The sequence below is a fragment of the Paramormyrops kingsleyae genome, chromosome 18 (assembly GCF_048594095.1).
Source record: "Paramormyrops kingsleyae isolate MSU_618 chromosome 18, PKINGS_0.4, whole genome shotgun sequence".
Taxonomy (NCBI): Eukaryota; Metazoa; Chordata; class Actinopteri; order Osteoglossiformes; family Mormyridae; genus Paramormyrops; species Paramormyrops kingsleyae.
In genome coordinates this window covers 25,033,459-25,046,311 of record NC_132814.1, presented here as the reverse complement: position 1 = coordinate 25,046,311, position 12,853 = coordinate 25,033,459, and the positions used below count along the sequence as shown (strand labels likewise).

The window sequence follows — 12,853 nt, the reverse complement described above, 5'->3', positions numbered from 1 at the left end:
TTGAAAAAGTAAACACTACAATCTAAAGAACATACAGTTACAGAAAACAAAACCAGTCCAAGAACAGTTTCAGGTTCAATATATCTATCTACAGAAAAATGTGAAAATGAAATTTTTTGATGAGATAGAAATTCAGTTATTCTCTTGATTTGGATTGCTATAGCTAAAGTCAGCTTAAAGCAGTACCAGTTTGCATGTATATACATCCAAGAGAGCAAGACTCCTCACTGAATTCAATTTTTTTATACCAATATGGCTATTACTGAGGTTTCTCCATTTGTAAACAGCCCAGAGAAGCGTTTTGACTGTAATGTTGCCACTTTCATGTGTGTTTGGAATCCCCTGAATTCAATATGGCTGATTATCAGAACAGTTCAGTGCCATAAAACCACATAAATGTCCATTATTATCTAAGTGAAGCTTCTCCTCTTAAGACATGATGATCAAGTTTTCATAAGGACAAGTACGGTGTATATATTATGTCCCCAGTAATCTATTATAAGGGTATCATGATACCTACCTTCAGTCTAGTATGTAAACCATACAGTGTGCAATGACACATATGAATGGACACACATAGCAGCTAAATTTTACTTACCTATGAAGAGCCATACTGAATTGAGGAGATCACAAATGGTCTGTTAGCTGCATTATAGTCACACAGAATAGTTGCAGACATTGGGTATAAATATCACAATGTACACAATAAAAACACTTTTGACAAAAACTAACTTCCAACTTGAGACCATATAAATAGTCTAGACAAAACGCAAATCTACACAGGCAGCCAAGATAGGGCAGTGTGCAACAGCTGTATGGAGTAACCAACCCCCCCCCCCCCCCCCTCGCCCCAGAAACCTCTGAAGCTGGAATGATGGGAAGCCCTGGTCCCCTAAATCATGCAGTCTCAGTTTGTCCCTCAAACCCTAAATAAAATGAAACACAACAAATAACTGGAAGGCTGCTTTATTATTAATAAAAAGTATCGTGCTCAAATGAAGACAATATTTCAGAAATCCATGTAGTTGTGCAACACACCCTCTTATATCATCATTTTATCATATTGGCAGAGAATAACAATATATTATAAAAAGCACCTCTTACTATTTTTCAACAGAAATCAAATCATCTCAGTCATGCCAATGAGTAAAACATTTACTGAAGTGAATGTCAAGAAATGATAAATGCATGTCTGGAACAAATCACACCAAAAGATGACCTACAGAGCTATTTTTTCCAGTTTATGAGCATGTTACACTGAATGCTTTGCTTACAATCTGCAGGTATTTTTTTTCCCTAAGCTACTATTTTGGGTGATATTTTTTATTTGTCAGTTCACAGGCAGTGTTTTCAACTTCTCAGTATGTTCACGTCCCTGATTCACATTGTGCTGCTTTTTGAGAAGCTCCTATAGTTATGGAGGTTTTAGCCTGGCAGTAGAAAAAGAAAAATGCACACGTAGTAAAGACAAAAAAAATAAAAAAAATAAATAACAATACGAACAAATCAAGATCCAAATAAACAGGTAAAATGCAAATGACAAAGCAGAAATGCAGAACTGGGAGAATGCAACAAGCAAGAATACTGAAAACAAACTCAGGTATGTTGGGAGCCCTTCGATCAGGAGCAAATCATTACCACAGTACAGTCTATGGACACGTGTGGTTTCCGCATGCTGGCAGTGTCATTTTGTAGGGCAGTTAAAGTTTATTAGAGTATGCCTGTTCAGAAGGGGCACAAGACTGTGATAAAAAAACAGTATAGAAAACGGTCTGCTGGCAGCACAATTCTCTCATCTCAGGCTATAAAACCACAGTAAGCAGCTCTGAAAACACTGTGCACCAGCTGGTCCCCAAAAACACTGAGATCCAGGGCCAGCCTAGAGTTTTGGTCATCCATTACACTGTGTTGCACAATAAATGTAAGTGATTACTGTCTGTAGAGCTTCTTTAAACCTGGGATTTAGAGAGGATAGAGAGTGTCGGATAGTATCCAGTTATAAACTTATTGTATATAGTTCTTGTATATATTACTTCTTTCAATTTCCCTCAATAATGTGAAAACTTTCTCAAATATTGAAAAGTGTAACAAATGTGTCATAGGACATCAGCTGGAAGCCATTCTATATCATTGTTATTTATTATTAGATTAATAGTTATTTTTAAATTCTGTATTTACAAAAAACAGCATGCTAATAAAATAAAATGATATATTACATTATTTATAGTTTCTCTCAGAAAAGTTTTCTTTTTAGCATTTTCTGACACATCACAGCCTGTTTTGTACACACAGTTTGTAAAATATATTTATCATTACTTCTGTATGAATGTACATTTTGTTTATATGTCAACATGGGCACACAAAACAATTGTATTACATTATTTGCTGCATTGTTTATTATTATTATTTTTTGTATTTGGCGTTTAATTGGATTTAGTCCGTACCACCGACAATTCAGAAACCCATGGTTCAGAAAAAGGCAAGGGTTTAGTGTATAGGAGGTCAGGGAGGACATTTGATAGTAAAGATAAATGCCTCAATGCCAAGGTGAGTTTTGCCTCAGCTTGGGTGTTGTGTATTATTTTCCTTTGTTGACACACAGTTCTGTGAGGCCCAGTCTAACCTCTGGGCCTCCCGCCATACTGCTGACACCAAGAATGAAACTGCTTCACAGAGATAAGACCAGAATTTTCTTTGCCTCCCACCCCCAGCTCCTCAAACTCCAGAGGCGGGGGTCTGAACGTCTAAGTTCAATGGCAGTTAGGAGACCTTAGTACTACACTGATTCCATAAAATCCTGAATGAGCCTGGGCTTATGTCAGCTTGCTGTCTTCTACAAGGTTCACGTTGACCTCAGATCCTGAAGGGTGGGACATTCACCAGTGCCACATATGTTGCTCAAGGCAGTGATCTTGCTTTGATTTTTGTTTCTTACAGCCCTTCTAATGAGTAGGTTGGCAGCTTCAGAAGCATTGATTCTCCCAAAATAAAAATCATAGTCCCTTTTCCCTCCACACTAAACTAATACTTCCTTATACTTGCTGTACCCCCGTCGTGATCAGTTCTGATTATCATATCCTCTAACAACACTGGATTGAGCTATTTTCTGTGCAACATACATTTTCGTTTGTCATCTTGAGTATAAAGCACCTCAGATTTACTCATTAATAGGAAAACTAATCATACTGAAAAGATGCATTGAATAGTTCCAAAGCTCAAGACAGCAAAAAATATGCACAATGATGGCAATAGTGAACAAAGAACACAGAGAAATATTGGGGGCTGGAGCAAACGCAGGGCCAAACCTAGACAAACCAAGTCAGCTGCCACTGCTTCCGGAGTATAATCTCATCATCGCCATTGCTGCCTATCAGTGCTCCTTTTGGGGGAAAATAAAAACAACACACATCTAGTCAATCAGACCCCTCAACAGCTCTGTGGCTAAAGACAGTCAGAATATTGCAGACCACATAGCCAACCAGTGTTTGTTAGCCACACCAAAGTTTTGACGGGACTCTTCTCTGAGTATAACTGACATTTTCTTCCCAGTGCATCTTTCTTATTTACCTTCTTCTGTTGTATAATGTGGCACATTGTTAGTATAGTCAAACAGCAGAATGCCGTTTGCCTTAAAATGCTAGTGAATTTTTGCTTTAAAATGTGGGTTGGACAGTAATATCTGTGACGAATATGATTTATAATAACTTATCTTCCGATTATTGTGAATCACAATAACATAATAAGTAATATATTACTTCTTTCCAGTGGATAGCCTACAATTTATGATCAAACCACTGTTGTGATTTGAGTATTAGTGTTGTGTGGACTATGATATTCATGCATGATTCCTGATCAAAACATGCCATCATGCAAGTCATCTCTATGCATTGAACGAACACAATTATTTATTCACTGGGACTTCAGTCTGAGTATGTCCCCTCCAACCCAAGTAAAAACCCTGAATAATTTCCCCCTTTCCTATCAATATGAAAGCCCATATAGAAAATGTCCATTATGTAGGTATAACAAACAGAAGATGAAAACACTAGTGACATGGGCTGTGGATGCAAGTATAATCAGCACAAAGACCTTATATTGTTCTGGGTCCTTCTGTCTTTTTTGCCTTCTACACAAACTTAGTCTTCTTCATGGTTACTGTTGTTCATGCCTATTAAGGACAGAAAAAAACCCCCAGACTACTCGGTAAAGTCACTGTAAAAGCCCCAGTGTGCAGTTTCCTTTAGAAGAAATCCACAGAGTCATTGCTTTTGCACCAGGACACAAAGGGTCTTACTTCTTTGTATGTCTCTGTGTTCTGTAGCAGATGGTCCCCAGTAAAAATGATGAAATAAATAAACAAACAAACAAATAAATAAATAGATTTGTCATGAACCTGCACAGATTGTGTTTTGCTGTTCAAGCTGGTTGTCATTTTTTAAACTCTCACACAACAACGTCACATACTTAGCTGATTAAGTTTCATTCAAGTGTCTTCGAAGTTACAAGAAACTGAGCTTTTTCTTCCACATAGACACTTTTCCAAATGAGTGTAAACAATTTTTGTGTTATTCCTTGATTTTTTTTTTTTTTTTAACTTAAAAACAAAACTGTTGTACATGTGTTGCGTTTGATTGAGAGTTACATCTGGATTCACTCCACCAGCTACTGCTATTGGTTCCTAACACTTTGATTCCCTGATATCTTTTTGGGTTTTCCCCTTCTCTTTTTGACCCCGTCCCTCATTATCCTCCTGTTTCTCTTTGTCAGGTTTCGTTACACTGTCATAAGAAGGAAGGGAGGCAGTGGAGGGCGTGCCCTCTTTTTTCTCCTGGTTGGCCCCCCCGTTCTCTAACTTGTTGCTCTCGGGCCTGCGCTTGCAGATGAAGCCCTGCCGGATCAGGTGGGCGCGGAATGCACGCTGGATCCTGATGGCCGACACCTCCTCCTGCTTGCGCCGCAGTGTGGTGGTGATGGGCTCATACGATACTTTGGATGGGTTGGCTGCCACAAAACGCTCCTCCATCTGCTGCCTCAGCATGTCCAGCTCGCCACTGTCACCCAGGACGCGCTTGGTGAAGGCAAATAAGATGTCCAGGCAGTGAATGCGATCACCACTCACCATAGGCATATCCATGGCGATCAGCTCGATGGTGTTCGGTTTGGGAACGCGCAGTGGGTGCTCCAGCGCGTCGGCAAAGTCCGATAGTTTGGCAAAGGTTATGAACTGTGAGGCATCTGGGTCAAACTTCTCCCAGATTTCATAGAAGGTCTCGAAGTCATCCTCACTGAGTGGGTCTGCACTCTCTTCTGTGGCCACACTGAAGTTTTCCAGAATGATGGCAATGTACATGTTGACCACGATGAGGAAGGAGATGATGATGTACATTACAAAGAAGAAGATACCAACGGAGGGGTTGCCACAGTCACCCTTCACTGTGGTGCCTGGATTTTCTTTGTCTGGGCTGCAATCTGGTGGGTAATTGAGGATCGGCAAAAGTAGACCATCCCAGCCGGCCGATGTCGTGATCATGAACAGACAGATCATGCTATTCCCAAATGTCTCAAAGTTGTACATATCATCGATTCCAGCTTCCCTCTTGACATAGGCAAAGTTGGACATACCAAAAATAGAGAAGATAAACATTACCAGAAAGAGGAGCAGGCCAATGTTGAAAAGAGCTGGCAGTGACATCATCAGTGCAAAAAGTAAAGTCCGAATTCCCTTGGCTCCTTTGATCAGACGCAGGATTCGGCCAATTCGGGCCAGACGGATGACTCTGAAGAGAGTTGGTGACACAAAGTACTTCTCAATCAGGTCTGCCAGGAACATACCTGAAGTTTAGAGTGGAGAAAAAAACAAGTCTCAAGAATAAGTTTCACGGGATTTTCACTTTTCACTTGTCTATTATTTCTTCCACAATTTGCCGTGACCCTGAGTGGATCTATGGCCGTGTTCACACCTGGAATTAACCTCCATCCTGGGTGATCCGATTACAAGTGAACAGGCTAAATACAGGTGTAAATACATCCAAAACACACTGAGGACGCATTAAGATTGGATCACTCAGACCACATTGTTATAGCAGTGTGACCGCGAATGTGTCCTGGGCCGCAGTGAAGGGCCGTCTACTCACCTGACGTAAACATGTGAGCGGAAGAACGTATGTACTCAAACGCGTGAGCGGTATTTGACGTATGATCCATTTCAGAACGTCTGTCAGTGCAGAGTGGGCTATGCTGTACTAAACTGCATTGTGAATAACAATGCTTTTTTGTTTTTATGACACCAAAGAATTAGTTTGAATCTACAGGGAAGTTGGCATAATATCAGTCTGTCGCGACCCATTCGCATGGAAACCTTGTCAAAAGTGCACATCATTAATGCTCCATGCAAATTTGGGAAAAATAAATTGTGTAAGAAATGATTTATTAAAGATGTTTTGGAATGTGCACAGATCATATTAACATGTACTTTGATGATGCTTCCTTATTTATGTCAAAGCTGCTCCACGCTTTATTAATATTGGTGAACCGCGCCAGTAAAAATGACATTTACGTAAAATTAAAAAGCGTACGTAACAATGTGTGTACAATAGCCTAGAAAATGGATTTGTCAATAGAAACGTATAATAATAGTATACTTGTTTATATAGTTTTATATCGGACTATTCAGGGGCTTGAATTCCTGGTCAGAAATTCAGTCCCACTCCAGAGAAACAATGAACCTCTTTGATGAAATTTTCACAAATTCTGAGCATCACTGGTTATGATTAAAAGCTAAAATATCATATAGCAACTAACATAATGCATTGCAGACTGAACCATTTGCCCTTGAATAGAAAAGTATTAGCCTTCCCTAGATATATAGACCTTCTTAACACACACACAGCCCAGGGGGTGTGAGGCAAAATGGCCATTTACTATTCCATTATTATACCATGTCCCATGATTTACTTACCCACAATGGACAGGATAACAACAACCACGTCAAAGATATTCCAGCCAATAGTAAAGTAGTAATGGCGCAGGGCGAAAAGTTTGAGCAGAAACTCAGTAGTGAACGCAACGATGAAGATAAAATTGATCCAGTACAGGATAATTTCCATGTCCTGTGTCTGATCATCAGTCTCCACCATCATGGTAACCATGTTTAGGCAGATCAGGATCATGATGGAGATATCAAACACCTGCTGCGTCACAAAGTCAAACACCATCCCCTGAATTTTGTTCTGAAAAAGGAGAGAAAAATCAAAATATCTGGTATAATGTTCACCTCTTTCACTGGGTCATCCAGCGCTTCATTGTATGCTCTTTTATTAATTTCAACAGTAATACAAATAATGTCAGTATGAATGATGGTTATTGAAACTGTAAAGTGGTTGTAAATCACTATAGGTAATGATTATAAAGTCAGTAATGAAGATTACTGGAGAATACTGGATTAACAATGTAACCGATACAATACTGCAATCTCTAACAATACAATGGCAGACAAAAACCTTCAAGGGTACATTTCCCAAAAGCATAGATGCTAACGATGTTAGCAACTTACATAGTTGGTACCATGCAATGTTGGTACTCTGGTACCAATTATGTAAGATGTGATTGCGAGCTTTTGGGAAACGTACCCCAGATTGTTCAAATTGTTGATTATGATTCAAACTTAATTAAAAAGACGCAGTACCAGTGGCCTGGGGATAGGTTTTTGAGGTTTCTTGGATCCTAGTTTCTTCATGGCATTGTAGTACTTCTTTTGTTCTTCTGTCATGAAAATATCCTGACCCCCAAAGTATAGAGATAATAAAAGCTGGTTATAATCTTTCTCATGTATGATATTTCTCAAGTCATGAAAAAACACATTATTTAAAAATACTGTAATTGATAACACAAATAATACACTGTATTGTGCTATTTTCTGGTTAATAATTAATTAACCAGAAACTAAGTGTTAGTTACCTACTGGTCCCATTTACATTCATCATTAATCAATCATTAAGGTTAATGTATTTCATGCAGTTACTATATTTGTTCATGATTTGTACTTGAGTAGTAACTGAGTTACTAAGCTACTTGTGCACCCTAAAGTAAAGCGTTAAAAATATTAAATATTTTATTGAATTAAATACCATGACCTTTTAGAAGCGTTACTTCTTCAAATATGTATAATGTATTAAAACCATATGCAGTATATATAAAAAAGGGACAGAGAAAGAAAGGACAATTGTCTTATCTTTTTCTTTTGCTGATTGAAGTTGTCAATGATGACACCAATAAAGAGGTTCAGAGTGAAGAAGGAGCCAAAGATTATGAAGATGACAAAGTAGATGTACATGTAAATATTGTCTTCATAGATAGGCTGGTCTTCCACCTGTAGAAGAACACATGTTGCTTAACAGATTCTCCCACCAACAGACCAGAATATTATTTGATTGCATTCAAATCCTCAAAGCATAAATGAGAGAGGTTGTCTAAATATACTGTCACTGTCCAATGAAAATCATGTATGTCCACTTTGTGACGATTGTGACTTTTTACTATAAATCAAATATGCCCATTCTCCTCTGTCTACTGATAGCATTTGTCAAATTATCCAAGGAAAAGATGTTTCATGAAGTAATCTGTTTAACTAGTATTTATTTTTGTACTAGCTTAAGATTTCATGCCTTACTTAACTTCCATTTCCATATGCTCAAAAATTCAAGAACATCTTTTTTCAGACACAGAATCAGACAAAACTAACTCACCTGTCTGGAGTCAACTGCTGCATACATTATGTCCATCCAGCCTTTGAATGTAGCCTTGACAAGTCAGTAAGAATAGCAGAGGGTCAGAAGATCATGAACTGTATTTCAGTCGAACATGACACAATGACACAACTCTTATTCGCAATTAAAAATGACCCATTGAAAGCGAATTCAAAGCTGAGACTATTTCTGGAAGTTTCAAGCACGGTTAATATTGCTAGCAAATACTGAAACTAAAACAGTAATAAAAGTATTTCATTAATTAATAATAAACTAAAAGCATGAGACATGAAAATGAAACAAAGATGAAAACAACAAACTCCAAAACTAACTGAAATAAAACAAAAATTAATATAAATTAAAATCTGTGGTATGTATTTCTTATGTTTTAAAGCCTGTCTATAAGCTATCAGCCTATAAATAACAGAGATTTTTAAGAGTCACAAAATTAGAGTCTCAGTCAAGTCTCCAACATGGTTCCAATTTGACATTACTACTTACCATTACTATTTTACAGCCTATTTGTCTTTTTTCCTATTGGTAACTGATGCGACTAAATGGGAATCCCCACTAGAAAACTGTGTGTTTCCTAGTTCCTTAGGCTTATATAAATTTTCGAAGTATTTGCTATTTCAAATGCCTTGGAAGCAATAAAAAAAATTGTAAGAACTAAAGCACTTTTCTGATGTAGATTTTTATACTAAAACTTTCTCAAAAATAATTACGATGAAGACATCTCTTGCAAGAAATTTAGACATAAATATTTAAGTTGGGCTGTACATGTATACACAAATTGCTGTGCTGAAAACATGTCAGAATGGCCCTACTCTGGAGCCTACTAATGGATGAAATTGATTTATCAGCTCATGTTTGTGCAATTCAATAAATGATTATGCAAGTAACACCCGAACTGCATGTCAAAAAGTTAAAATAATGTGTGCAGTTGTGCTGCTCTTGTAGTTATGGGAGAACCGTGAGTAACATTACTGTTAAACTGAATTATATGCTGCCGTTATGTTTTTACTTTATTAACAATCACTAAATTTGAATGCGTGATGGAAAAATGAATGACATGACACCACACACCGTACGTGGCACATGATGAGCAGGTTCCGGCACTTTCTGTAACAAAATACAGCTTGACTTGGAAGGGTGTGTCAGAAACGTAGAGGTGCTGTTGGGACGTACTTGAAAAATTATCTGAATTATGGCAGTCTATGCCAATCTGTATGTATAATGTGTGACACAGGTTAAGCAATGCCTAATTCTAATTGGTGCCTTTTAATGTAAAATCAGACTCAGAATAACATGCGGAATAGCCCGCGCTTTCTCACATCGGGTCCTTAATTTGTACTATTGGCAAAACAGAAACAGCGTGTTGTTTGCTGATATTGCCTGACATCACGGTTCTCTGGCTCTGGTACCTATGCGCTCTGTGCACAGCCGCACATTGTGATGCGTTTAACACCTTTATGGTTTGGAGAGAGTTATACACTCAATGCTTTGCATGTGTAGGAATTTCAACAGAGCCTTAAAGATTTATTGTTCACGAGTTGCTATCTATATATAGTCAGAAAACAAGTTGCAAGTCGAGTCGGAAGTCATTTTAAGAGCTGCTGAAACAAACTGAAATCTCAAAATGAACCTAAAGAATAAGCAAAATTAAAAAACTAACAAAAAATATGGAACCAAAATGACCTTGGCTTTGCGGCACAGTTTTGGCTACACTGATACAAGTAAGGAGTTCACAACGGATACAAACCTCTGTTTTCTGTGGACCTTCTAAAAAAACAACACGGACCATGGGCTTCCAACTTTTATTTGGGAATGAATGAGGGAGAAGATACAGAAAAAGACAAAACTGTTGGAGGAAAAGGGTCACAGAATGGATGGGAAAGCAGAGGTGCAAGGAGAACAGACACAGGGCATTAGAAAGCTGAATGAAGCAAAAGAGGTACCTAAATATAGCAGAGGTGGTGAAGACATGAAGATCCAAGGCAGAGAGGTGAGAACTTGGTTACATGTGAATGCAAAGTTAGGGTAAACTCACCACTTGCAAAAGAGCCAGGTATCCTGCACCAACATTGTCAAAGTTGATCTTGACATTCTTCCACCTGACCTCAGTTTTGTTGGCATTAATTAAGTTGAAGCATTCAGTTTTGTTATTGACATCCTCAACTTCGAAGCGTTCTTCTGAAGTCTCATTAAAGCAGTAGTAGTACTTCCCCGCAAACAAGTTGACCCCCATGATACTGAAAATCAGCCAAAAGATGAGGCAAACCAGCAACACATTCATAATGGAAGGGATGGCGCCCACCAAGGCGTTGACTACCACCTGGACCAGGAAAGACAGGGCACCACATTGTGAGAACGGCCAGGTGCCCCCAGGGACACACACACTCACACACACTAGCAAACTTCTCAAAGCTGCTCCATACCTGTATGCCATCTCCAGCACTATATTTAAAACACAGACTTCCATTTAAACTGAAATATAGCTTAAGACTTTAAACTATAAATTCAATATTAGGCTATTATGGAAGCTGCCATTAATTAAATTTGGGAAAAGTGAATAGTTGTCAGTTTCTAGTCATTACAGCTGCAAATGAACCCATGCTTGCTTGTTACTCAGTGCACTGTTTCTCCATGCACTCTGCCAATCAAGCGTTTATTTGGAATATTTTCCTTGTATTTGGTATCATTGTACCTAATGCATAGAATGCTAAAATTGTTAAGTTCTGGCACACCTATATGGAGCATCAGCTCAGTCACGTCCTACCCATCCAAAACATTTGCAATAATTAACTTAAGCAGTATAATAATTTCAGCACGCACACCCAACTCCCCCTCCCCCTGCCCCCTCACTCATAGACACATCAGCAGTGAACCCAGCAACACAGTAACAGATCACAGTATTAGAGTATTACGCAGGCTGGCCGGTAACTCTCAGGCAGACAGCTGAGCATGCATGACTTTCCAAAACCTAGTTATAAAGCCATATTCCCCCATTGAACAGGTCTGTGAGCTACTTCACTGGATTTTCTCAGCAGCTGAGGCATGACCTGTGTACTGTTTGTCATGATGGTCTCTGCCATCTGCTTTTATAGTACATCTCCTGCCAATATATAGTAATATACATTATACAATATTTAGTTTTAAGCCATTTCCACTACACCATGGTGTTATTTTGATCTTCGTATTCATAATCCTCTAACACACACTTTTCTCTTTATAGGGCAAATTATACGTATGTACCCCATGGTGAAGAGTTCAGAGTGTGTGTAAAAGGACAGCACCTTTATGAAATAGGGCCCTTCATATGTGCAAAAATGTGCCCCTTTTGAAGTGGAAACAAATGTTCACAATGGAAAGATTTGTATGCTGTCCAGGACTAACAAATAATTTTTTTTTTTGACGGCTATCATTTATCTTCCTACAGTAGTGAAATCTCACAATGTTTTGGGAACAACACAGTCATCCATGGACATACCATGCTGTAAAAGACTGGTTGAACACTGTTCTATCAACATTTCCAAAAAACAAATAATACAAGTACTCCGCAAAAATATATGACTAAAAAAGTAACAAACAGTACAATATATATTCTGTCTAGGACATGCCTGAAGTTGCCAGGAGAATCACAGCTTGCTCTGACTAGAGATAAATTTAATGTTGGGAACTCAGTTATGACACTAAACACACTTTAACATATTACTAGAAAAGAGGGAAAATGGCTCTCAGGAGGTACATAATGTGCATTGACGACTGAAAGGTACATGCGTGTTACATGGCATCGTTGTGCAATCCTGAATCTTTAACAGAGAGGCACATGGTAATAGCAAACACCCCAAGTCAATTCAGTTGCATATTGAGTGGTATTGTGCATGGAATGTCAGACACTGGTACCTTGCACAAGGACCTGGGTTTCTGTGCCTCACAGCCATGCCTGTCTTGGACTCACCTGCAGCGCACTGAGAATGCCTGGAGATCTGATAAAACAGGCCCTCATCACTAATTCTGAATCGTCCAAGTCTCCTTAGAACAATTAGGAGCAGCATGCTGCTGAAGCCATTGCAAAGATTCAGAATTTACAACACCTGCTAAGAAAG

At 38.6% G+C, this 12,853-nt stretch overlaps 1 protein-coding gene across 7 annotated transcripts in view; it reads right to left on the bottom strand.

Annotated features, from left to right (window-relative positions):
- Positions 1–950: 950 nt before the first annotated feature.
- The window catches only part of LOC111855210 (sodium channel protein type 8 subunit alpha-like), a 71,023-nt gene continuing 59,120 nt past the window's right edge, over positions 951–12,853 (bottom strand). For all 7 annotated transcript variants that reach the window (XM_072702324.1, XM_072702326.1, XM_072702329.1 and 4 more), the window contains 6 exons: positions 10,795–11,079; positions 8,745–8,798; positions 8,231–8,368; positions 7,685–7,789; positions 6,959–7,229; positions 951–5,832 (listed from right to left, as the gene is read on the bottom strand). In XM_072702324.1, coding sequence (XP_072558425.1) covers positions 4,679–5,832; positions 6,959–7,229; positions 7,685–7,789; positions 8,231–8,368; positions 8,745–8,798; positions 10,795–11,079 — 2,007 coding nt within the window. In that variant the 3' untranslated portion in view covers positions 951–4,678. The remainder of the gene's footprint in view (positions 5,833–6,958; positions 7,230–7,684; positions 7,790–8,230; positions 8,369–8,744; positions 8,799–10,794; positions 11,080–12,853) is intronic.